At 31.6% G+C, this 25,814-nt stretch overlaps 14 protein-coding genes across 14 annotated transcripts; 5 read left to right on the forward strand and 9 right to left on the reverse strand.

Moving 5' to 3' along the window:
* Positions 1–764: 764 nt before the first annotated feature.
* On the forward strand, positions 765–1,781 carry GET3 (guanine nucleotide exchange factor GET3; the record flags this gene model as incomplete). Its single annotated transcript, XM_011275110.1, has 1 exon — positions 765–1,781. One exon carries the CDS (start codon positions 765–767, stop codon positions 1,779–1,781), a length of 1,017 nt encoding a protein of 338 aa, XP_011273412.1.
* An 81-nt stretch (positions 1,782–1,862) lies between these two features.
* BN7_4258 (carboxymethylenebutenolidase) lies at positions 1,863–2,681 on the reverse strand (the record flags this gene model as incomplete). Its single annotated transcript, XM_011275111.1, has 1 exon — positions 1,863–2,681. One exon carries the CDS (start codon positions 2,679–2,681, stop codon positions 1,863–1,865), a length of 819 nt encoding a protein of 272 aa, XP_011273413.1.
* Positions 2,682–2,916: 235 nt separating this feature from the next.
* Positions 2,917–5,571, reverse strand: BN7_4259 (Phosphatidylinositide phosphatase SAC1; the record flags this gene model as incomplete). Its single annotated transcript, XM_011275112.1, has 1 exon — positions 2,917–5,571. The coding sequence occupies one exon, from the start codon at positions 5,569–5,571 to the stop codon at positions 2,917–2,919; it is 2,655 nt and encodes an 884-aa protein (XP_011273414.1).
* Positions 5,572–5,893: 322 nt separating this feature from the next.
* Positions 5,894–6,643, forward strand: BN7_4260 (uncharacterized protein; the record flags this gene model as incomplete). The annotated part of the gene is made up of 1 exon (XM_011275113.1): positions 5,894–6,643. The coding sequence occupies one exon, from the start codon at positions 5,894–5,896 to the stop codon at positions 6,641–6,643; it is 750 nt and encodes a 249-aa protein (XP_011273415.1).
* Positions 6,644–7,060: 417 nt separating this feature from the next.
* On the reverse strand, positions 7,061–8,323 carry KTR2 (mannosyltransferase KTR2; the record flags this gene model as incomplete). The annotated part of the gene is made up of 1 exon (XM_011275114.1): positions 7,061–8,323. The coding sequence occupies one exon, from the start codon at positions 8,321–8,323 to the stop codon at positions 7,061–7,063; it is 1,263 nt and encodes a 420-aa protein (XP_011273416.1).
* Positions 8,324–8,619: 296 nt separating this feature from the next.
* On the reverse strand, positions 8,620–9,473 carry UTP30 (Utp30p; the record flags this gene model as incomplete). The annotated part of the gene is made up of 2 exons (XM_011275115.1): positions 8,620–9,250; positions 9,310–9,473. 2 exons carry the CDS (start codon positions 9,471–9,473, stop codon positions 8,620–8,622), a joined length of 795 nt encoding a protein of 264 aa, XP_011273417.1.
* Positions 9,474–9,887: 414 nt separating this feature from the next.
* On the forward strand, positions 9,888–11,063 carry BN7_4263 (Counting factor 60; the record flags this gene model as incomplete). The annotated part of the gene is made up of 1 exon (XM_011275116.1): positions 9,888–11,063. The coding sequence occupies one exon, from the start codon at positions 9,888–9,890 to the stop codon at positions 11,061–11,063; it is 1,176 nt and encodes a 391-aa protein (XP_011273418.1).
* Positions 11,064–11,370: 307 nt separating this feature from the next.
* On the forward strand, positions 11,371–12,327 carry BN7_4264 (thioredoxin-like protein 1; the record flags this gene model as incomplete). The annotated part of the gene is made up of 1 exon (XM_011275117.1): positions 11,371–12,327. One exon carries the CDS (start codon positions 11,371–11,373, stop codon positions 12,325–12,327), a length of 957 nt encoding a protein of 318 aa, XP_011273419.1.
* Positions 12,328–12,640: 313 nt separating this feature from the next.
* TIF1 (translation initiation factor eIF4A) lies at positions 12,641–14,174 on the reverse strand (the record flags this gene model as incomplete). The annotated part of the gene is made up of 2 exons (XM_011275118.1): positions 12,641–13,725; positions 14,066–14,174. 2 exons carry the CDS (start codon positions 14,172–14,174, stop codon positions 12,641–12,643), a joined length of 1,194 nt encoding a protein of 397 aa, XP_011273420.1.
* Positions 14,175–14,882: 708 nt separating this feature from the next.
* On the reverse strand, positions 14,883–16,712 carry GLG1 (glycogenin glucosyltransferase GLG1; the record flags this gene model as incomplete). Its single annotated transcript, XM_011275119.1, has 1 exon — positions 14,883–16,712. One exon carries the CDS (start codon positions 16,710–16,712, stop codon positions 14,883–14,885), a length of 1,830 nt encoding a protein of 609 aa, XP_011273421.1.
* Positions 16,713–17,650: 938 nt separating this feature from the next.
* Positions 17,651–18,232, reverse strand: RPS21A (40S ribosomal protein eS21; the record flags this gene model as incomplete). Its single annotated transcript, XM_011275120.1, has 2 exons — positions 17,651–17,890; positions 18,209–18,232. The coding sequence occupies 2 exons, from the start codon at positions 18,230–18,232 to the stop codon at positions 17,651–17,653; spliced, it is 264 nt and encodes an 87-aa protein (XP_011273422.1).
* A 579-nt stretch (positions 18,233–18,811) lies between these two features.
* Positions 18,812–20,578, reverse strand: TRM2 (tRNA (uracil(54)-C(5))-methyltransferase; the record flags this gene model as incomplete). The annotated part of the gene is made up of 1 exon (XM_011275121.1): positions 18,812–20,578. One exon carries the CDS (start codon positions 20,576–20,578, stop codon positions 18,812–18,814), a length of 1,767 nt encoding a protein of 588 aa, XP_011273423.1.
* A 388-nt stretch (positions 20,579–20,966) lies between these two features.
* Positions 20,967–22,968, reverse strand: PRP39 (Prp39p; the record flags this gene model as incomplete). The annotated part of the gene is made up of 2 exons (XM_011275122.1): positions 20,967–22,745; positions 22,813–22,968. The coding sequence occupies 2 exons, from the start codon at positions 22,966–22,968 to the stop codon at positions 20,967–20,969; spliced, it is 1,935 nt and encodes a 644-aa protein (XP_011273424.1).
* Positions 22,969–23,246: 278 nt separating this feature from the next.
* Positions 23,247–24,956, forward strand: EDC3 (Edc3p; the record flags this gene model as incomplete). Its single annotated transcript, XM_011275123.1, has 1 exon — positions 23,247–24,956. One exon carries the CDS (start codon positions 23,247–23,249, stop codon positions 24,954–24,956), a length of 1,710 nt encoding a protein of 569 aa, XP_011273425.1.
* Between the last annotated feature and the right edge of the window lie 858 nt (positions 24,957–25,814).

Consider the following 25,814-nt stretch of genomic DNA (forward strand, 5'->3'; position numbering starts at 1 on the left):
GCTAGAGCACCTTCCACTTCAACGGCTGATAAGATAAAGCACTATTGTTCTCGCTCAGTTGAGTTCACTTCACCTACAAAACAGGATTCCCATTGTCTACGCGTTCATTGTTCACTGTCAATCAGAACAAAACCAAGAGGGATTTAGAAACCTATAACAATCCATGAATTTCGATTTGGAAACACCTTTTTTCACTTTTTTCTTATTAGTTGATTAAAAAATTATAGTGGATAACTAAAAAATTAAAAAAATCCATCAGTTGATACCAAAAAAAACGAGATGCACGGAAAGGGAAATAACACGCGCGCGAAAGCGACGTGAAAAGCGGAATAGAGTGGGGGATTATGTAAGTGGGTGGAGGGAACTTAATTAGGAAATTGGCACGTGATTTGAATGTCATGTGATTAGGGCATCAAACAATATCAGGTGATGTAACGTATATTCACGTGATATATTGGGCTATAACACAAAAGTCATGGAAACAACCTATAAGTAAGCTATAAACTCAGTTAAAACTGGAGAAAACACTAGTAAAGTGATCACTTTCCATAGTAATACTATATTATACCCCTTATTTCCTCTAGAATACTCTATGACAATCCTTCAAACCTTCTGGAATATTCTAGATACTCCGAATTACATAACTCGGAAATTCGCCGTTGATATTTGTATTTGTATAAACTTGATTTATTTCTCATCATCATCATCAAATCACAAAAGTAAAGTTACTCTAAGACACAATATAAAACTTAACTATATTCATAATGTCTGACGACTTTGAAGCTCCAGATCCAAATATCAAATCATTACTTACTCATGATACTTTAAAATGGATATTTGTTGGTGGTAAAGGTGGTGTTGGTAAAACAACTTCATCATCATCAATTTCAATTCAATTAGCTCTTAATAATCCTCAAAAACAATATCTTTTAATATCAACTGATCCTGCTCATAATTTAAGTGATGCTTTTGGTGAAAAATTTGGTAAAGATGCTAGAAAAGTTACTGGTTTAGATAATTTATCATGTATGGAAATTGATCCATCATCAACAATTCAAGATTTAAGTACAAATTTTGAATCTACAAATAATAATGATCCTTTAAAAAATATGATGGGTGATATAACAAGTTCAATCCCAGGTATTGATGAAGCTTTATCATTTATGGAAGTTTTAAAACATATTAAAAATCAATCAAATGATGAAAATAATGAAATTAAATATGATACAATTATTTTCGATACTGCACCAACTGGTCATACTTTAAGATTTTTACAATTACCACAAACTTTTTCAAAATTATTGAGTAAATTTGATGAAATGTCTGGTAGATTTGGTGGATTATTAAATAATTTAGGTGGTCCAAGTGCTAATGAATTAAATACTAAAATGACTGAATTAAAAGAATTAACTAAATTAATCAATGAACAATTCACAGATCCTGATATTACTACTTTTGTCGTTGTTTGTATTGCTGAATTCTTATCATTATATGAATCTGAACGTTTAATTCAAGAATTAGATAGTTATGGAATTGATTCAAGTACTATAGTGGTTAATCAATTATTATTTACTCAAGATGATGATCCATGTAAAAGATGTCAATCAAGATCCAAGATGCAAACTAAATATTTGAATGAAATGAATGAACTTTATGAAGATTTCCATCTTGTTAAAGTTCCTTTAGTTAATACTGAAGTTAGAGGTTTAGAAAAATTAAAGAAATTTTCTAAATTTTTAGTTGAACCTTATGTTCCTGGTTCAAGTGTTGATCTAGAATAGAGTTATTTACAAACTTATGCATTGTATAAAAAAAATTACAACATCCTATTATTTTATTATTTTCAAATCAATGTAGCCTATTTAACAAACATTTTCAACTTCAACATCTTTACCATCATTATCACCTAAATCTGTTCTTAATCTTCTATTAAACAATTCAAACAAGAATCCAAAACATGCAGATGTAATTGCACTATCATATCTTCCTTTACTTGATTCATCTCTAACAAACGCATGTTGAGCATCATTCAATTCCATAAATGTAAAATTTGCACCATTTGATCTTAAAGTTGATCTAATTAAATCACGACCTTCTGGTGGCACATGATTATCTAAAGTTCCAAAAATTAAAACTAATTCTAAATCTTTTCTTTTAAATTCTGTTGATCTTTTTAATGAATCATCATTTTGTCCCTTTCCAAGTGCATGAATATGAATATCAGTTGGGAAAAATCCAACAACTGCACTAATTCTTTTATCTAAAGCACCTCTAAATGCTAAATGACCACCAAGACACATACCAGTAGCACCAACTTTCCCAGAATAAGTATCAAGAGATTCTAAATAATCAATTGATAATTTATTATCTTCATCATAAGATTCTAATGGTTTTTCAGCTTTATATTTATTACCTTTATCTGTACCTTCAACATCATAAGCTAAAGGTTCTGGTCCTTCAAAATTATGATAAATTGATGGTGCAATTACTATATAACCTTCACTTGCAATTTTTTTTGCAAATCTTGCAACTGGTCCTGTAACTTGATAAATTTCTGAATATACTAAAACCCCTGGAAATTTCGCTTTTGGATAATTTGGAATTTTTGGATGGTATGTATAAAGACGTAAAGTTGTTCCATAAGAGGTTTTAACATCATGGTATGATTCTGTGATAAGCATTTTGTAGATGATTAGTCTTCAATTGAGTTGTATTGAGTACAATTGATTTTATGAAAATGGTCTGCTTTTTTTCCCACCTTTATATAATAGATTCTTCGGAGATCGTTTGAGTTTCTACAAAACTTTGTTAAGCACAACATTCACCATATAAAATCATCATTGATATATTAAAATTATTAAACATTATAAATGAATGTGTGTGTCCTTTATATTAATCGTCATTATCATAGTCAGTCTATCCCCAGACCAATTTTTTGAATCTATACTCCAAATTCTCAATTACATTCACGGTTTTACGTGCTTCATCTTCCCCAATTATATCAACATTTGATAATGTACTCGAATGACAGGTTTTCGAGATTAATTCAATATTATATTTGATTTTTTCATAATCTAACTCACTTGGAAATTTCATAACAAGGTAGTTCAGTTGTTCTTCCTGTTGATCATTCTCCGTGTTATCAGCTGTTGCTTCAAATTCCTTTTTGAAAATGAACTTTAGCCCAACGTTTCTCTTAGGATTCAATGATAATGAACTGTGAGTTGATGTTATAAATGCCCCATATTGTAACTCATTCAAGTCCTTGATCTTAATTTTTATAACTTTCTCAATGATTTCATCTTTCTCGTTATACTTGACAAAGTAAATTAACTTATTAGTCAAAATAACTGATATTGGATCTTTATCAAATGGTAGTAATTTGTTATACACTAATGGTGATTGAACATTTGACCACGATCCAACTAAGATTAAATCCTCATCAACTTCACCTTCAGATTCTGAACCACTTGAAGTTTGCTTGTTCTTAATAATTCCTAAACCTTCAACAATGATCTTTAATGTGGAGTTATTTTTGTTCAAGTTCTCATTGATTTCATTTGGATCTAAAACGTTCAACGTATTTTCAAATTCTTCAAAAACATCTTTATTTTTATGTCCTAGTAAATAATCAACAAAACATTGTTTGAAATAATCACTTATATAACCAGAATAATATCTTGACATTGTTAAGAAAGCATCATTCAACAAACCTTTATAATTTCTCTTTGCAGTTCTTGTATAATCACCTTTTAATGCATTCGTTGATGCATATTGTCTTGAAATATAGTCACCATTATCTGCCCAAAGATTATTGAAATCTTTTTGAAATTTACTGAAATCCTTAATTGATGAACCATGTGTAGGTAATATTTTATCAACAAGGACAACCTCTGAAATGAATTTTGATACAATGTTTGTTCTATCCAAACAGTCAATACAATTTATTCTAAGGACACCAAGTTGATCTTCACCGTTGACATTATCTGTCCATCTATAGATATCTAATTTTTGTCCAACTGTTAATTCAACTTCTGTATTATCAACTGGGTAATCTAACAATTGAGAAACATTATCAAATTTCATTTTTTTACAGATTTCATGGAAATCAAACCATGAAAATTCGATATTATTCTTGTGGGCTAATTCTTCATAAGCATTCCCCACTTGATTCTCCTTTGGGGTTCTTTCAACAAGTGATATACATGTAACCTGTCCATGCTTTTCTAACAAATTTTCAAAATGTTCTTTGAACGGTTTTTGACATTTCTCAATGCTTCTCGTTAACGTTGGTATAGGTTTCAAGAAAGCTGGGTTTTGTTGGAAGAATAATGGAATTGAACCTCTTAAAATATCAAATTTGGTGAACAATGAGTTATTATCTAGTTCAGTTATAAATATTTGTGACGTTTTGACAAAGTTTGCGACATTGGATTGATCATCTATACCTCTTCTTAAGTATCTTGAACCTGCCCTTTTGGTACTCCTTTTACTCAACAACAACAATTTACCTTGATTTGCTTCTGATGTATCTGAAGTCCCTAAATCAACATCAATTCCACCAATAAACCCTTGAATCAATGGTAAAGATAAGCCTGAAGTTCTAAACCTTTTAGAAATGATGTAATTGAACCAATAAGATCCAGTGCTTTGATTTGGATCTGCTTGTAATTTGTCATCTTTATATATAATGTCCTTTGTTACATCAATCTCTCTTGAGTAAAAAAAATCTTTCCTGCTAAAAAACTTTTCTAATTGTTTTTCAAATTTAAACAGAAGACTATTAGATATTGAATATTGTGTATTTGTACTTTCATCTAGTTGTTGTTGTTTGAACTTATCAAATAATCTTGTGAAATTGTTCTTTGGTAATTGTGTGTGTTGGTCTTTAGGAACGCCCCTAATGGTGATTGACCTTTTCAGCTTGATTGAATTGATTTCTTTCCCATCTAACTGTTCAGGCTCATTGTCTTCTTCATTATCTATAGTTAACATATTCACCTTCTTGTTAGAAACAGAGAGTGATGGGTTTGATTTGATATCATTTACATAAACACCCAATTTACTGAAAAACATATCTTTAGTTTGCAGTACTTTCTCAGTTACTAAATTACTAGCAGTTGATGTTGCTCTTTGTCTTCCTTGTAACCTCAATGTTTCTTCATTTGCATCTTGATCTTCTTCATTTGTACCAGTAGTTTCTTCAAATTTAAACAATCTTTTTGCTAAATCGTATTTCAAAGGTATCACTAAACATTTAGTTATATTCCATATTGTAACTTCATTATGCTCAAAAACAGGTGCTTGTGTGTGAATAACCACCAAATAACCTGGTCCCAATTCCACAAGTCCAATCAATCCAAGTGAATTCAATGTTGCTAAAGGTTCTCCTTGTGGTGTATAATCCTCTTTGAATTTTAAGTCTCTGAATCTCAAGAAATGAGACCTATTACTATTCTGTAATGATAAGCCTAAACCATCTTTATAAAGCTCAATAATCAAAAAATGATCATATTCTATTTGTGCAGAAGCCTGGTCAGATGAAACTATGGAGGAAGGTGTGTCAGCCATTTTTTGTGGCACAGCGCTTTCCTGATATATGTGTGAGTCTAGTGCAATTCTAGTATCCTGAGCCAGTGAATAGCTAAATGTTGAAAGAATGGATTCTCTTTATAGAGATTATATGAATTTCTTCTCTTAAAATACCTTGTTTGAGGCCTTAAAGTTCTAAGTATTTTTCTACTCGTTTAGCTTTTACTACTATATTCGATCTGTGCTGCTCGAACCGATCTTTTGTTTACTTTTCACAAGTATGGTAGAATGTTTTGAAATGAGTTTGAACTTTTCCAGCATATTTTCACCAAAAGTTCCATTAATTGAATTCCTATGAGGAATGGTAAATGTGCAGTGCTCAGGGGTGACGGTCAAGGGTCTTCGATGCAAGCTGTTTGTGTCTCAGGAGGTGCAATATTGTCATTATCACAAGAATCAACAACTGAGGAATGTCGATCATCAGCATGTTAAAAAATTTCAGAGGTCAAGAACAACACCTGCTTCATCAAATCCCCAAAAGAGGCAAGAGAGGGTAGAAGCTCAGAAAGGTTTTATATATGTCTATACCTTACAGCACTTAGCAACACCAAGACCCAAAAAGAAAGACTGGTTACAAGTGAATAAATTGGAGAAATCTGAAGCCAAAGAACGCAGTTGGAAAGTGTTCAATCCTAAAAAGCATATCTTGATAAAGATTGGATTGACAACTGGGACTGTTGATAAAAGGCTCAAACAATGGGAATCCAAATGCAACCACTCGTTAACATACCTAAATCCATACACAAACTATGAAACAACTAATTCGTTAAAAGCATTATTCAAAAACCTTAGAATCAAATCAACTGGTAGTCCATTAAGATTCTATAAAGAAGAGGGACACGGCTTTTATACAATCAAAAACCTTGCAAAGATTGAACGTGAAATACACAATAGACTATGGAAATCCTTTGGAAGGGGTGATATGGTTTGTCATGGTTGTTCACAAGATAAAGGTTATGGTATTCATATTGAATGGTTTATGTTGGAGAGAAAAAATTTGAAAAAATGTTTCGAACTGATAGATGATGTCTGTTCAGCTTATGGTCAATGAGATATGTGGTGTATTTGCCATCCTGGTTTATTATCCTTTGTCATCACTGTATTGTGCACGGGTATTTGAATCTGTACCCATGAGTTATAGTCTTTCGTTGTTAAGCTTAATTTCCAAATTTATACTAACATATCACGGTTATGAACTATACATTGGGTTATAATGTTATAATATGATCCATACAGTTCTTAATTGGAATTATATGATGCTCATAATGTAAAAATTAAAACTGGATAACTCAGTTTTATATATCATGTGGATACCTGTCTATAAATTGACGAGGTCGATTCCCTCATAGACACTACTTGTATATAAACTTGGATCTATTAAAACATATGCATAAAGTCATAAAATTAATCTATTTAAATACAATCTTAGTGAATAAACGGAATTTCAATACTTTGTTAAAAATTTCAACTAAAAGACACCTTTATCCTTCAAAAATGTTTTACCACCAACTTTCCACCATCTTGGTAAACAACTATGTTCTTCAATATCAATTGTACTTTCAGCATCGGCATCACATACACATCTTTTGGTTAATCTCAGGGCATTACTACTTGGACAATTTCCAAATGGTGCATGGAAATAACCAATATCTTCAAAATAATGAATTTCAGATTTATCCATCAATAAAGTAACACCAAGTGTATGAACAGGTGCATCACCCCATCTTTCATAATAAAACCCACCTTTTTTATCTAAATACTCAAAAAATTTCTGATATGGTTCACTTCTGAAGAAATCCATATTACCAATTTCAAAGTTACTCCAATAATGACATAAATTATAATCATTTGATAAATCTAATCTTATATGCATGTTTGACAGTGAGTCCATATCTGTTATGAAATCCATTGAATTATTTGGATGTAAATATTGTGGATTTTCCTCAATGAAATCCATAACTGTATCATATAAAGTTGGTATAGTTTCTTCATATTCATGAATTGAAATTATAAATCCATATTTCTTTTTGTTCAATCTCATAACTTCAAAAGGATCATAGTTAAAATCACAATAATATTCAACACTTGGTTCCACTCTAAAATACCATTCATATTTTTGTAATAATTTTTGTTTAAAGAAAAATCCTGAATTAAAACGACACATATTTCTATAACTTTTTGAATCACCATAAAGAACTTTATTTTCTGTCATTTCTTTGATACTTTGTTCAAACTCAGTTTCATTAATCCATGAAGGTCTATCCCAATCTTCACTGGGTATTAATCCATATTCAGTTGTACCAGATGCCATTAATGTAGTTGCTTCAATGAATTCTTCATCAAATGGAACATCATTCAAAAAAGTCCAAGGGTATCTATATTTTTTATTAAATCTATCTTCTAATGATCTCATTGATTGTAAAGCTTGATCTAATTCCCAATTTCGTACAAGCATAACGATAGTGGCATTTTCTTTACCAGGTGTAATTACATCTCTATTAGCATCCAGTAACAGTTTTTGAGAATAAGAATTTGTTGCAGGTTTTGCTCTAAATTTCAGTTCTGGATCATAATGGAACTGCTTTGTATCTTTGATTATTGACAAATAATTTGTATATAATTCTCTTTCATAGATAACACTGTTTAACTTTTCTTTAAAGAAACTTGTTGTCTGTAATAGTAACGCTAAAATACACGTTATAACAATCCAAACTTTTTGGAAAAGTCTCATCTTTCAACAATATGTGAGCTTCTTCTCTTTATATACAAGCTTAATTCACCTGATAGCAAGCCAACAACAATTTATATAATATCCTTGGGAAACGTAGCGCTGTGCTTGTTTTTGATCGTTGAGTTCAGGAACAACTTTTTTCTGAGATTATGCTGCGCTTAACAAGTAGAAAGCTGTGAAATAATACACTTTGAAAATAAAACTACAGAATATCTCATTATTTTATTAGACAATCGTCGTTTTCTATTGTATTAATGCTATTAAAGTGCTATGGATACCCCTTATTCCGTTCATGATCAATCTTCTCTTTTGTAGATTGGTAAACTGATACTCTCATTAGTCTTCACAAACATACCTTTAATTTGATTATTATATTTCAATAATCCACCAATTGGTTGAAATTTAGGATTCTTGAGAAATTCCACAACGGCAAAAATGTTTGTTATCAATTTATCAATATCCTCTGTATCGGTCCATCCAATTTTAATACTTATTGTAGTATCTTTATTAGGTATAAAACTTGTATTTTTACAGATTGATCTGATTTGATCTCTAACATATTTAGCATCACAAGTTTCAACACGGTCTTGTTTCTTGACTGGTTGTGCTGATGGATCAGGTTTAGACATTTGTAACATGTATGGAACTTTCTTGTGACCTTTGAAAAATTGTTCACCAAGAACAGATGGTAAAAGATGATGAATTCTATGATCACAAACAATCAAATCATATTCATGATATAATTTTTTCAATGATTTCTTTGATTTACTTATTATTCTCAGTTTCTTCAATGGCATTATTTCATTGAATAAATCTTCTGTTGGTGAATTTTTACATGTTAATGGTTCTCTATATGGAGTTGAAGGATCTTTTGTGACCAGTAAGATAGAATTATCTGTGGATTTGGATATTCTATTAGGAATGGGTCTAAGTCAATATGTTAGTATATATGTATAATATCCAATAAATCATTCGGATAAACTCACATTATTCTTGGAACATGGTCTGTTTGTTTAGCTAAGGGTTTATCTGTGTTGATGATCAAGTATATCGTTTGTTTCAAGTCCCCTTTCTCATTTCTTTCATGGGATATTAGCGACTTGAGTGCCTTTCTTGACTGGGTCTTGGTATCTTCTGATAAAACACTCATTTTTGTATGTTATCCAATCCCTTCAAACTAATTGTGTGTTCTTTTCTTTGTGAAGACAAAAAGATTTAAATTTTTCAAGTGATGAGCTGCTTATGTCATCCTGGTGTTTGTGCTTATGTAACACGATAACGGTTATAGCTTATTGCGAATAATTATGTCTCGCACGTTTTCAATAAGTTCCCGATAATCAGCATTCAAATGGTAATCTTCCCAAGGGTTTTTCTAATTCAACAATACAGTATGCTTGAAAATGTGAACCAATAAGCATCTCGAGTAGCTTTTCTCGAGGCAGCACTTTCCAATCTTTTAAAAGTATATAAATACCCATTCAAAGTGACATTAAAATACTCAAGATTAGATCCAGTCACCAAATCACACGGTGATAATCAAAAATATACCATTGTGGGACTAATTATGTTGCTTACATCTGTTACATCATTGTTTGCTTTGGCTTCTATTGTTCATGGTCAGGATCATTTGGAAATCGTAACAGCTCCTCAATTTTTAGAACAACCTTTATCAGGATTCCATCATGGTTCTCAATCTCCATTAGGTGTTTCAGAGCATTACAATTATTGTAATATGCCTAGAACAAATAAAGATACTTATACAAAAGTTAATTCAGATTATGAGTTGATCTATGTTGAATTGATTCATCGTCACCATAAAAGAACTGCATATGCATCTAATTTATTACCAGGAGATATTAAAGAAGATTATATGAAATATCCACAAATTACCACTGGTGGTAAAATAGATTCTTTCAATCATGGTAAAGATTTATATGGTGTTTATCATGATGTCCTGGGTTTTTTACCAGATGAATATGACTCCTCAAAAGTTGAATATAGAGTGACAAATAATAACATTACTACTCAAGTTTTCAATTCATTAATCAAAGGAATGTATCCAAGTTATAACATCACACCTGAATTAAGAGAAGATGATAATTTAGAACCAAATTTAAAATGTAAACAAGGTGATGATTTGAAAACTGCAATCAGATCTACTCCAACTTGGTACCAAGAAACAAATTTAACCATTTATAAAGAATTAGGTGATCAAGATGGTGTTAATGCAAAAGATCAACCAAGTTTCTTCAATTCAATTGATCATTTCTTTGACAACTTATCATCAAAAACATGTGCAGGTGATGCAATTAATGTTACAGAATCCCAATTCAATACAGTTATGAAACTAGGACATTGGGAATATGATTATACTTTTAGACAATCACCAAATGCAACTGCTTATGGTGCTTATAAATTTGGTAATTTCACATTAGAATTAGCATCTCACTTCCAAAGTGCAATTGATGGTGAATCACCAGTTATTTATAAACATAATATTGCACATGATGGTTCAATTTCTGCTTTGACTGCATTGATTAAAGATTTTACACAGATTAAACTTTTCCAATGGCCAGGTATGGGATCTGAATATGTTTTTGAATTATATAAGAAGAATGATGATCATTATTTAAGAATATTATATGCTGGAAGAGAATTAACTTTCACTTCAGTGGATGAGTTCTTTGGTTATTTGGACAATATTAAAGTATCTGATTATAGTACACAATGTTCTGCATGAGTTGAAATTTTGACATTTATATATAGAGCTAAATTACTGGTAAACAATTTGAAATTTCTGCAAACTAATACATAATATATCAAACTTCTGATTTGTAGAATATTTATATACCTTTCATCAATAAACACAATTTCATGAGTCGTTCATAATAATAGTATTGGTTCAATATTGGTTTACGTAAAGCGGTTTTCGCACTCCTTCAACACCTGTTAAAATCTCAAATTTAAACTAGTTTGATTTTGCTCCTTTTCCAATCAAAACATCAATTACAAATCGAGATATACGGTCAAGTTTTCCCATTTATACAATGTCTATTCCTTATGTCAACTCTCCAGATCAATTGAACAACTATTTGAAAAGTTCAGAAGCAGTTGTTGTATATTTCACCGCTGTTTGGTGTGGTCCATGTCAAGCAATTGCACCAGTTGTTGAACAATTATATTCAAATTTTACCAATGTGGAAATTTTAAAAGTTGATTTAGATTCAAATAAAATTTTAGCTTCACAAAAACAAATCACTGCTGTGCCTACTTTTATCTTTTATCATAAAAATAATGAAGTTAATAGAGTTCAAGGTGCAAATATTAAATCTATTAGTGATGGTATTGCCAAATTAAGTGAACTTGCACCAAATGGTAAAAGACGTGGTGCTTCTGATTCTAGTAACTTGGCTGAAAGAGAATTAGATCCTACTATTGTGAAATATGTTCCAAAGGGGTTCCAAACTTTAAATGAATCTGTATTTTTTGCAGATTTTGAATCTTTAAATACTATTCCATATAGACCAGAAGGTGATATTAAAAATGCAATTAGATCAAAACCAGACGTTTCAAGCGGTGGTACTGCAATCGTATCAGATGCAGATGAACAATTATTGTTACATATCCCATTAACAAACATTGGTAAAGTTTATTCAATATTGATCAAATCTAAAAAACCTGCAACTGATGGTGAAGTGGAAGTCGATGAAGTACAAAAACCAACTAAAGTTAAAGTTTGGAATAATAGAACAAGTATCTTGGGATTTGAAGATACTGATGGTACAACAACTCAACATGAAGAAGAATTAAGTGAAGAAAGTTGGGATGAAAATGGTTGGTATGAAGTTAAATTTAAATATGTTAGATTTCAAAAAGTTTCAAGTATTGATTTATTCTTTGAAGGTGAAGATGATGAAAAACATACATTAATTGATAAAATTGTTTTAATTGGTGTTGATGGTGAAAGTAAAAATCAAGGTAAACTTGAAAAATTAGAAGATTAGATTCTGATTGTCCACTTAACATGGCTAATGAATATACAAATTGAGTTTTAATACATTTCTTCTAATCTTTACATGTAACTACAAATATCATTTTTTTTGTTTTATAGTTGTAATATTATTACCTTATATAAAAAACATCGAAACAAACATAAGAAAAAATATGAAATGAATAGAGATTTATAACAATCTCTTTTTAATAATTGCCATTGAATGCAAATAAATCCTAATCTTTTTTGTGATAACCACACTTCAAACAGTTAAATTAAATCTCCCTTTTACCAATTAAATTTTTTTGTATTTGAAAACTTTAAATCTAAGCAAAGATTTCAGCAACATTTTCTGGTAATTCTTCAATTTGAGTAGAGTAGAATCTTTCAATTTCTCTCATCATACCAACATCTTTGTTAGTAACGAAATTGATAGCAACACCCTTTCTACCAAAACGACCACCTCTACCAATACGATGGATATAGTTTTCTTTGTTTGATGGTAAATCGTAGTTGATAACTAATGAAACTTGTTGGACATCAATACCACGAGCTAACAAATCAGTAGAGATCAAAATTCTTGAAGAACCAGTTCTGAATTCATTCATAATGGTATCTCTTTCTTGTTGTGATAATTCAGAGTGGATAGCTGAAACAGTGAATTTGTTTTCAGTTAATTTTTCAGTTAAAAATTCAACTTTTCTTCTAGTGTTACAGAAGATAACAGCTTGAGTAACAGCAATAGATTCATATAAATCAAACAAACAATCTAATTTGTAATCTTCTTCTTCTAAGTTAATGAAGAATTGTTTAATACCTTCTAAAGTTAATTCATCTTTTTTAACCAAGATTCTAACTGGGTTTCTCATGAATTTAGTGGTAACTTCTAAAACATCTTGTGGCATAGTAGCTGATAATAAAACAACTTGAGTAGTTTCTGGTAATAAACGGAAAATGTTGTAAATTTGTTCTTTGAAACCTGATGATAACATTTCATCAGCTTCATCTAAAATGAACATTTTAACTTTATCAGTTTTGAAGAAACGTCTGTCAATCATATCGAAAACACGACCTGGAGTACCAACAACAATTTGGGCACCAGCTCTTAAAGCATCAATATCATCTTTGGTTGAAGTACCACCAATAGAAGCATGAACGGTAACGTTTAAATGTAAACCAATAGCTAAAACAACTTTTTGAATTTGTAAAGCTAATTCACGAGTTGGAGCTAAGATTAAAGCTTGAGTGGATTTTTCATTTTCATCAATTCTTTGTAAAGCAGAAATGGTGAAAGTAGCAGTTTTACCAGTACCTGATTGAGCTTGAGCTAAAACATCACGAGCTTCAGTGATTGGTAAAATAGCACGTTGTTGAATTGAAGATGGGTTTTCGTAACCGTAAGCATAGATACCTGACAATAATAAGTTAGTAATAGATCAATTGAAATTGATGTTGATGTTTCCAATTGTTGAGATCATTTTTATATAGCAAACACTTCACCAAAAAAAAAATTTATAAGGGAGAATGCAACAATAAATTTTGGAAAATCTCATACTGAACCATTTTGAATAATCATAAAATTATTTAAACTAGTTTCAACGACCATTTGATTAGTGGTCTTTCAAACTCTTCCTATCATATATTTAAATTGATTAATCATCTTATCAAAATATCATCATGAAAACTTTTCTTCTCAATTTCTTTCAAAATCTCAACAATAAAACAAACAACTCAGGGTAAAAGATACACACCTCTTAAGATATCTTTCTTTAAGTTTAAGTCATCGAAAGAGTAGACGACGTTATCGTAGTTTGTTTCAATCAAACCAGAGTCGATTTCAGTAATACCGTCAGAAGCCATTTTGGTAATTGATAATTGAATCCAAAAAGTTCAAAAGTTGTATTGAAACGTTCAAATCGTTTTTTAAATTTTTTTTAAGGATCCAAAAAAAAAAAATTTTCACTGCGAATAAAAAAATTAAATGCGTAAAACAAATTCGCGTAATGATTTTCGCGAGTAGATTATGTAAAGTGTACAACTTGATTTATAGCTTCTTTAAAAGGTGATTTTGAAGGTATTTAGAGGGGTTTAATGGTGATTGTGTTGAATTATCGCCATTTATATGGGCTCTATTGTTATTCTTCTCTTTTTAAGCTAGTTCTCACCTTGTGCCGTTCTTAATTGAGCTGAAATTGACATATATACGAGCACGAGAATTTTAAGTCAGTGGATGAGAAAACCATTGTGAAAGAAGACGTTTTGGAGGAGCAAGCTTTGATCAATCATTTTTGATTCATGCTGGATTGTGCAGTGGATTTCAAGCTAGCCAGGCTTATCCCATGTTCTTTTAAAACTCTTTGAGAGAATTGGACAGTTCATATTTAAATCAGCTATACCCGCTTTTCATGGCAGATAAAACACGGAATTTTCATATACGTCTTGAGAACAATCTAATTAATTAAACAAATTATGGTATTAAGCAAGTATTATGTATAGCTATGTATGTATGAATTGAACTTCTATAGTAGTTATTTATCAATTAGTTAGCATATTATATTAATTTATGATTCATTTAGCAATTTTGATATCTTTAAGATCTTCTTGTAATTCAACATCTTCTTCTTCATCTAATTCCTCATCTCTTTCAATTTCTTCCAGGCCTGCTGGTTTTGGAATTGATTCATATTGTTCTGAAGAGAAATCTGGTTCTTCAATTGGATAATCTTCTTCAATAGTTTGAACATCAGTTGAACTTGGGACGATAGTTTCATTATCTTCTTCTTCTTCTTCTTCTGCATCATCCTTTGTGATGACACCAACTTCACGTTCTTCACTAATCAAAGCAACCTCAACTTTACGTCTTTGTAACTCTTTTTCATCCTCTTCTTCTCTCGCTAAACTTTCGGCACGTCTTTGAGCATCAGATGCTGCTTTTTCTTGATGTTGTTTGATACGTCTGAACAATGGTAAATGTGTCCAAGGATCATCAAATGAAAATTCATCACTAATTGTGAAAACACGTTCAGGTTCAGCTTGATCATTGTGTAATTCCCATGGGAAAATTGGTGGTGGTTTCCATTCTTCTGCTGGTTCTGGTTCTGGATGCTCATCATAAATTGGTGCACTTGCATCATAAGATTCATGCACTTCTCTTGATAAATCATCTTGATAATCTGATTCAACGTGCTGTTCTTCATGGTAATCTTGATTTTGTTGTTCATGGTGATGTTCTTGGTGATGTTCTTGGTATTCCTGATGGTAATGTTCTTGTGGTTTATCCCACTCATTAGAATAATGACCCAGATCTGGGAAATCGGCAGCTTGAGGTTTCCCATCTTGTGGAGGCTCGTCTCTTGCAGGGTTCCATTGATCATAATCAGGTTGAACGGTTTCAAAAATCTCAAAAGATTGGGGATCATTCAAAATTTGATTGGCTTCATTATATTGATTCCAATAATCTTGTTCATGATTAACTTCATCTTCTCTTGATTCTTCTGGCTCGTCATATTGTTCAACGTTACCTTCTTGGTAATCAATGATAACTGGTTCACCATTATCTTCATGATGCTCTTCATGATACTCTTGAGGAGGGAAATAAAACTTTGGTTTAATACCATGAATAACTTCTTTTATAGAACCATAACCGTAGAATTCACCATATTTATCCCACCAACGATATCTTTCACCATCTCTACCTGAGTCCCATGGTTTAGTAGCACCAATGAAATGAACCAATTTAATTTGATTTTGGAAAAATTGATATGCTGGTTGATATTGATATTGACCTGAAGGAGTAACATTATAAATAAATGGTAATTTAATCCAAGATCTTCTATTTGGAGAATCAACAATGAAATATTCATTCAATAAACCTTGATCTGCACCATCAAAAGAAGGAGATTTGGAAGAGTTATGGATTTTGAATAATAAATTTTGATAAGTTTGAATTGACGGTTTAATAAGAAACAACCCTGAATTGAAAATATCAGGCCAACCAGAATCTGGTGCAGCAACAATTTGATCTTCTGATAGTTGAGCGTAATCTTTGAATAAATGGGTCAAATCTTGTAGTGGTAATGTATCAGAATCCAAGTATAAAATTTGATCAAATTGAGTTAATTTGAAAATATTGATTTTGGAATAAGTTGGTGATAATTCAGGACGGTTAAGTAATTGTAACTCATATGAAGCAACTTTAGAGAAAATCAATTCAGTATCTAATATTTCATCATAAACTTGAGCTAATTGATTATACTCATATTGAGTCAACGAAGCGGCTAATAACACAACCAACTTAGTATTTGAGTCCAAACCTGATTGTCTGATTGATCTTCCTAGAACTAAGGCACCTGGCAAATAAGATGAAGTGAACAATAAAGTCACAATAGCATTAACCATATCAAATTACCTTATTCTAATTTCAAAAGTTAAAGGGAAGGGGATGTTGATTTCTAAATGAACAAAATTGAGCAAAAGGTATGCAATATGCAAGATGTTTTCAGTGAGTGACAGAATAAAGGAAGTTGAACGTAAAGTGACTGGATATAAGTTTCAGTGAGCGAATGTTTGATGTTTTGGTTTTGAAAAGGTTAACCAGTGATTTAAAAATAAGGATATGGCTGCTTTTAAAACTTGTTGAACAATAATAATAATAACCTTGTTGGGTGAAGGAAGACAAGCGCCAAAGCCAAGGGATGTATAGGATGAGTCCACAAAAGGCGGTGATGGTAAGATTATAGCTAGGCTATAGTGAGTTCAGCTCTCTGTGTATTTGCTTTAGAAGAGTTTCCCAGTGTATGGTTTAAGGGGTATCAAATATATTTCTCGAGTTTGTTTGTTGAAAGTTTATTGTGTAATAATAAACGGGGGTACTTACAATTATTGTGCAGATGGATGTCTGAATTAGGCAATTTTGTGGATATTTTGGGAAATTATAACCATAATAAATAACCTACAACTTACAAGAATGGAACCCATTGTGTTCCATTTATATGGTAGTCAATATAATCAGTTAATAGCTGTTTGTTGTTCAACATCTGATGCCATTATACTCTCGTTCATTGTTATGTGCTCTCCGGATTTTCATTTGGCTGCTTCGGATCTTCTCAAGCGAAGCTTAACTATGGTAAAACAGTGGACAGTGAAAAATCAAGTTACTAATACGAATGAATCCTACATCAAAATCGAGTCTATAGTTTACAAATTTGTATTCAAACCCAACTATATGATAAGAACACTATATGGATTTTATGATTAACACCCCAAGAACAACCAAAATAATTATTAATTCATGATATAAAATAAAATATAATTTTCAAATAACTTTTAGAAACTTCTTAACGGGAGTATGACCAGACGTTTTTTAATAAACCATCGTTTTGAGCTAATCTGTTTAATGAATCATCAGCTTCACCACGGGATCTAACGTAACCACTTAAAGCGTAAGTGGTGAAATCATTTGGAATAGCTCTACCTTCTTCATCAACGTTAGCAATGTTGATTTGGACAGAAGCATGATCTTTAGCTTTGATGATTCTGTTGGTAGCTGAACATTTACGTGGAACGTATAATTCGACCTAAATTCATTTGTTAGTAACTTGAACTTGTAAATTTTTTAGACTGGGATGGGCTTGAAATTTGTTGAATCCTTCCTTTAAAATCTCATTATTTATTGATCTACTTTGTAACATTCATCTTCCTTTATCTATCTTGTAATTCACTTCTCTTTGATTCATCTTCAATTACTGGTTCCCTATATATTTTGGACTTTAAAACTTCATTATTGACACAACAATTTAATTCTTTGTAAACGTCAACATAACTCAATATTGGACGACGCTATTACATTCCAAAATTCACCATCCCATCTTTTAATTCTCTCTCTAGTCACTTACAAGTTGACCTTTATCGTTTTCCATTTTGACTTGATTTGTATATGCTGTTATACCCTTTGTAAACGGTTCGTGTGAAAGCGTTCGATTAATTAAAATTTCAATCGCACTTTTTTGGAAGCGTTGAAGAAAAAAATGTTTGGGTGTTGCGTATACCGCCGCGAATTATCATTTTTAAAAGACCCTAACTGAAAGTCATGTGATAATTTGACTAGCAGGGCATGATGAATTGATTGATTTTCGCGGATTGAAGCCCACCAAAGCGGTTACAACTTACTACTAACAAGGGAACCATGAAAACATCAACATTTCAGAAAAGCCATGAGATATAAGCTCTATACAATCATTATATGCAATAAGTGATTCTTGTTAAAACCAAATCCATTTCGTGGAATTTGCGGCTTTCTATCCTGGTTTCATCGTCAACTAGAATATCATATACCAGTTTTAACTTTTGTGTCATATTAATCTACAGTCATCACATGTAATCTAAATGCTATGTATTAATCTTATTTATCAAATCTAATGTACAGAATAAATATCATGACCCGTTCTATCATATCCAAGTGCAAACCCTCTTTATTAATTATAGATCCCCTATATTAGCTAATTAACTCTAGTTAAAACAGCAACACTTTCAACATGATGAGTTTGAGGGAAGAAATCAAAACCTCTAACACTTTCAATTTTATATTCTGGTCCATTTTTAGTATTGTTCAAGAACCATTGAATATCTCTAGCTTGTGAATGAACATTACAACTGACATAAACAACTCTTGCTGGTTTGTAATCACTTAATTGATTTAAGAAAACTTCATCACAACCTTTTCTACTTGGATCAATAATAACCGATGTTAAATCACTTGGTGTATCAATTTTAGCAAAAATCTTTTCAGCTTTACCATCGATAAATTCTGCATTCTTAACACCATTTCTTTCTGCATTTTTTTGTGCAAATTTAACACTATCAGCACTAACATCAACACCAACAACTCTATCAACACCTTTAGAGGCTGTGATACTGAATAAACCAGAACCACAATAAGCATCAACTAAATATAAAGGTGTACCTTCAGGTCTTGGAATTTGTAAATTTGAACAAACAAATTCTGTAACTTTTGGTAAAATTGAATTGTTATTCTGGAAGAATTCACCTGCACTAAATTCAAATGTAAACCCATTAATATATTCAGTAACTATTTGTCTTGGTTTTGTAACACATGATTTGACTAAAGCTTCATCTTCATTGACAGAGATATCAACACTGACTTCATTAGTTTCTGGATCTCTTGAACCATCATGTTCATTTTGAAATTCAGTTTTGTTTGCAACTTCTTCATTTGGTGCAACTCTTGTATGTTCTCTTAATAACACAGTTGCACCTTTTTTATAATTATTCCATTCTTTATCAAATTTAGCTCTTTCATTCTTCATACCAATATTGATGATTTTAGTACCAATAATACATTCTTCGATATCCAATACACTTTTATCGCCACCTTCAGCTTGTCTCCATTCAGGTTTACCCTTTTTACCAAACCCGATTGGTGGTCTTTCAGCTAATGAACCTTTTCTAGGAACATCAAAATGTGGAGTTAATTTTGTTCTATAACCAAACATTAAAGGACTTCCAACTGTTTCACCAATTTCTGGAACTTTACCTTGTGCAACTAATTCTTGAGCAAGGTGTTCATATGCATTACGAACTGTACGTCTTTTGTATTCTAATTGTGTTTGATATGGTAATTCTTGATATTGACAACCTGAACATTTACCAAAATATTTACATTTAATTAATGAATTATCTCTTTCAAATGAAGGTGTAACAATTTTAAGTAAATCAGATTCAACATAATTTGGATGAGTTTTGAAAACTCTAAGATCAACAATGTCACCAGGTATAGCAAAAGGTATGATGACAATTTGTTTGTGTTTCTCATTAACTGGATGTGGAATCAATGCTAAACCATCACCATTTGATGATAATTTTAAAACTGGCACATTTTGGACATCTCTATGATAAGTTGGTGCTAATTCTGGTTCATTCAATAGTCTATTGATGTCATTTAAGATTTCATCTTCTCCAAGGTTATTTGCTTCTAAAATTTGTTTGATTTCAAACTGTAATATACCTAATGGAGCAGTTTGATCAATTTCTTTTTGTTTATATTTTCTCTTCTTCTTTTGTTTTTCGAATTTCTTAAATTGTTTCTTTGGTTGTTCAGATTGTTGTTGAGTTTCTTCACTATTATTTGTGTTTGGTTTTTCAACATTTTGCTTTTTAGCTAAAGGTTCTGTTGTAGTTGCTGCTGATCCATTTGGAGATCCAACAGGAGAGAGTTCTCTCTTTGAAGGCTCAACCATCATTCCCATGTATCTTCTTGTTATTGGTGATCTCACAACCCGTTGTAATGTATATGCAGAGTTTCTAGCAAACGCAAGTCTCATTCACTTCTGGATATCTTTAACTAAGTAAGATAAGCGTTGATATCAAAAAGGAAATCCCTGAGTTGTCTGAAGATAAGTTGATGTTTGTAAGGAATATTACGTTTGTTTATATGTCTTTTTTATGTACTGATAAATTTTTTTATTTTTCCTAGATAATCAGATCTGCCGGTTTTCTTATTGGGAGCTCATCGGTTCGGGCGCTCACAGATAAAGTCAAACGGTTTTAAAAAAGTTTCAAAACATCTACAATTGTGAGAGTTTATCATGCAATATCTTTCATTAAATAGCCATAAATCTTTGTAATTCACCAGCATTATTCATCAGGTTGGTACTCAATTGGCAAACTTGCCTTTTCAGCGTTCTTGAAAGTTGGAAGTGAAGCTGGTCTGTATCTAGGAGCCAATTGATCAACAATGGTGTTTGTAACTTCAGGTTTATCTGTAAACACACCTGGATGACCACTTTGTCTCTTTTGTCTCTTACGTTGTTGTTGATCAGTCTTACCTCTGAATCCCAATTGAGTGGATTTCTCATAATCTGTAAGGATAATGTTTGAGTAATTTGGTATATCAAATATTGAAGCTGTTTCATCGTGATTTGTTGCTAAAAATTCTGTATAGTCTTCTAATAACAAGTTAATGGTGGTTATTGGCAATGTTGATTTCAATTTGATAAATTCTATCACTTTAGCTAAGCCCCTGAAGTCACGATATTGTTTGTAGTATTTGTATGTAAATGACCAAAAAATAACTGATCCTGAAAGATCTTCAAGTCTTGAATAATAATTTAGTGCTTTTTTAACATTCAAATGATTTTTAATGAAATACAAGTTGATTTTTAATAATTCTATAATCACAATGGCAATTGTTTTAGAGTTCAACTTATCAACAAATCTTTGAATTTTGAAGTCAATTTGTCTCTGTTGACCCTTACGATAATAGCTATTCAACACATCTTCAAGTTGGCTAGCTGTTTTTTGATAATCTGAATTTGAACTTGAAATATACCTTATGTATTGTATAACAGGTTTAGTTTCATTTGGAACATATGAAATAACTGATAAATAAACGTCATGGATTTTATTCTCTTGTTGTTCATGTGCTCTTAAGAACAAAGCATAATTCAATCTTAGATCAATGAATTGAATGGGTAGAAAAACGTTAACACATTTAATGTAAATGTTATTGATCTCATCAAATTCTTCTGGATATTGATCTAAATACCAATTCAAATATTTTTTCCAGAAAACTGGTGAAAATGCTGTGGGTATTAATGATCTTTCAAATGTTGATATTATTTGGCTTTTGATCAAGTCTGTAGATGATTGCTGATGTTTTGATATCAGGAAATTCAAATAGATGTCCCAATTGTTTACTTCGTCAATTGACACTGCAATTAAAGTGAAATATGATTGTTTAATTTGTGATTCAAAGCTCCAAATTTCATAGACGAGCCCTTGCGTCACTTGATTGACTTTCATAAAGTACTCATTAACAGCGTTCAATTTTTCTTCTTGGTTTTCAATACCTTTAGCATGATTTAAATCTTCTCCTTCTAAATCAATCAAGGTGTCTATATCGATTGAACTTTTGACTTTTGTGAAATATTCAAAGTATCTGGTATATTGATGTAATGGTATTCTTATCAATTTTAGTAAGATCTTTACCAAGTCTTCCTTGGTACCATGGTTTTCTTGAAAATTAAGATATAAATCCCATACTGGACTTGATAAAAAGTTATGACCAACAAAAGAAACAGCCAATTTAAAGTTATCAATAATCTTGGTAGTATCATCACCTTTATTGGATATCAATAATGTCATATAATCTGTCCATAAATCAATTGAATGAGGAAAAGCGTCTATACTTTTGGATAATATTTCAAGTGAAGTTTCAACACCAGATATTTGGTACATCAATGCAACATATTTCTTCCAATAACCGAAAAGTAATGGAAATCTTTCTAATAGTTCATCAAATGTCTTTTCGATAGATTTCTTGATAATTTCAGTAGGTGATGGATATTTTGTAATTAATTGTTCTGTTAATTTGATCAAGTAGTCCCAACTTTGTAAATTATTAACATCAAGATTCTAAAAAAATAAAGTTAGTAATTATCACACTTATATATATATATATATATATATCAAATTCACATACAACAAGGTCTCTAGCAGCTTTAAAGTCAGGATTATCATTCAAAAAGGCTGGATCATATTGTTCGTTAGTGTCCCTCTGTACTTTTCCTGAGTTTTGGGTATCCAATGGTAACTTTAAGGTTGTGAAATCCTCAATTGGAGTATATTGAGAGCTCATTATCAGTCCAATGCTGTCTTTCACGTTTTAGGGACCGGTAATGCAATCACTGAACAATTTCCAAACAGCTTATTATTTACTTCATCTGTTCAAATTTCTATTCAATAAACAGAGCCCGCGAACGCGTTTTGCCTGCCAGAAGTATCACCACAGGGTAAACTTCGCGGGCTCTGCAACTTGATCAATTGATGGCTGAATTTTGGCGCTTAAATCACACTTGCAAACGATTGTGCGTACAAGCAGCCAGGGCTACCAAAAAACAATTGAGATTGGAAAATATGACCAAGGTTGAGGGATTTAAAGTCGAGATTGAACTCAAGAAGGATGGCACTGTGAAAGGTGTGGTGGCCAGAGTTTCTGAAAAGGTTCTTACTTTAGACAATGGTGAGTATAAAAATCTACTGGTGGGAAGAATAATATATAGAATACAAACTGACTTTTCATTTTTAGCTGAATTTCAAGATGGATCACGAGTTGCACACTATTCTTTACCAGGAGCTGATATCAAAGATTTGAAAGTGATTGATATTCCAAAAGAACTACAAAAGAAATCCAGAAAAAAGAATAATAAAGAAAAGATTAATAAGTCTAATGGAAATACAAATTATAACAATAACAATGGATTTGATAGTGTTAATTCTACCCCTGTCCAACAACCTGCCTTACAGGATGATGCTATACTGTTCTATAGAAGCAGCACCCCAACAACTGCTGATACATCGTATCAATCAAAACCAAAGAAGAAGCTGTTGAAAAGAAGAGAAAATGTTTATAGTAATAATGACCAAGATATAACATGGGATGAAAACATTGCAGAAATTAAAAGTAATGACTTTGATTTTGGTGGAAGTACTGCTGGCTTTGATAAACATGCGGCTTTGGAAGAATTTGTTTCAAGGGATAACATTGATCCATCACAAAGATTAGCTGGTCATAATAAACTCAAGGCACCAATCAAGACCAAATATAATAACGATGAGAATGTCTTGGGAGGTATACAAACAGATAACTGGAATCATTCTAATGATTATGAAGATGTTGAAGTTAGAAAAACTAGAGTTGAAGCTACATCTGATAAATTAAACACATTGATTAATAAAGAAATTAATACAAAACCTATATATACAAGATCACCATCATTAGAATTCAGAGGAAATAAACTCGTGAATTCACAAGGTGAAACATTACCATTAGCATCACCAATTCAATTACTTGAAATTGAAAGATTAGCATCAGAATCATTTAAAATTACACCTGAGATAATTGCAGAAAATGCTTCGAGAGGTATAACAGGATTAGCAATCAAAATTTTAGGAGGTTCATCACGTATCTCAAACAAAAATCATAACCTCCCACCATTGGTTCTTATTCTGGCTGGTAACAATAGATCAGGGGCTAGAGCTTTAGCTGCAGGTCGTCAATTAACAAATCATGGTGTTCGTGTAATTGCATTTACCACTACAGATTATAACTCTAAAGATGATTTAGATGAAAACGTTGCACATCAATTAGAACTATATCAATTATCTGGTGGTAAATGTGCATCATCATTATCTGGACTGAAAAACATTATAAGTGATATTGATAGCCCAATTGAATTAATTATAGATGCCTTACAAGGTTATGATACAAACTTATCTGACTTGTGGGGTGAAGAATTAGAAGGTGTACAACACTTGATACATTGGGTTAAAGAGCAAGATATCAAGACATTATCCTTGGATATTCCATCAGGTATAGATTCAGGTTCAGGTCTGATTGGAGATGTTGACAAGATTGATTCTAAATGGGTTGTTAGTCTTGGTTTACCAGTAAATGGTGTCTTACATGCATATTCCAATGGGGCTGCCGAAAGAGGTGATTGGACCCATTATTTAATTGATATTGGATTACCAAGTAGTTTATTCAAGAAGGGTTCACTAAGGAAATTTGATCGTAATTGGTTCAGTGGTGAATGGTCTGTTTCCTTAGAAATCACAGATAAATGAGCCCATATCCCTTTATAAACATGTACTATATATATAAAAAAAAATCAGTTGCCACGAATCATTAATGACCTTAATATCTATCAAAATTGTAGAAATTTATTGTGCTCAAAATACTTCGTATAATTATATGCTCGCGAATCGAAATGTTTCTGGTTTGTCCACTGAGTTTTTTCCCAATTTGCCCTTTTCAAAAAAAAGAAGCCAAAAGAAGCCAACTTGTTTACCTGAAAACGCCCTTAAACAAACCCATTGAAATCTCAAATATACACGGGCCTTTAAGCTATCAAGTTCTCACAATCACACCACAGTTCTCAGAAACATCCGCCCACCAAAATTGAACCCGCTGTTTGCACAACTTGAAAGGATTTCTACACGTTATTTTTTTTTTGGTGTCAATAACAGATTCAGAAACGATAAGAATTCAAAGAAAAAAGCATCCTCACCGCGCGTGCTGCTCAATTTTGAACCTTTGAAAATATCATCAAACCAGCAAAAACAATCAGGTTGACCATCTACTATTCCTAGGTTGATCATCTAGTGCATTCATTCATTTGCTGAGGTCTCTTTCCACTAAAAGATATAAACTCATTTTCTGACAGGCATTCCCAGAGATTTTTAAAACTTTTGAGAAATATTTTGCCCCGGTCATTCCCAAAGTTTATTAAAGAATAAAAATACAATACAATCATTCCATAGTGAAAGAAGGGTCTATTAAACAAAGATTTCAGTTTAAAGTACACATATAATATTCCTAAACGTTTAATAATGGGTTGTTGTTGCAGTTGTCTTTCCGGTATGTATTTCTTATTGGTTTTACTTTGGGGGTGAAGGATTTTTCCCTGGCTCCCTAGATACTTT

The sequence above is a fragment of the Wickerhamomyces ciferrii genome, contig 00152 (genome assembly GCF_000313485.1).
Source record: "Wickerhamomyces ciferrii WGS project CAIF00000000 data, strain NRRL Y-1031 F-60-10, contig 00152, whole genome shotgun sequence".
NCBI lineage: Eukaryota > Fungi > Ascomycota > Saccharomycetes > Phaffomycetales > Wickerhamomycetaceae > Hansenula > Hansenula ciferrii.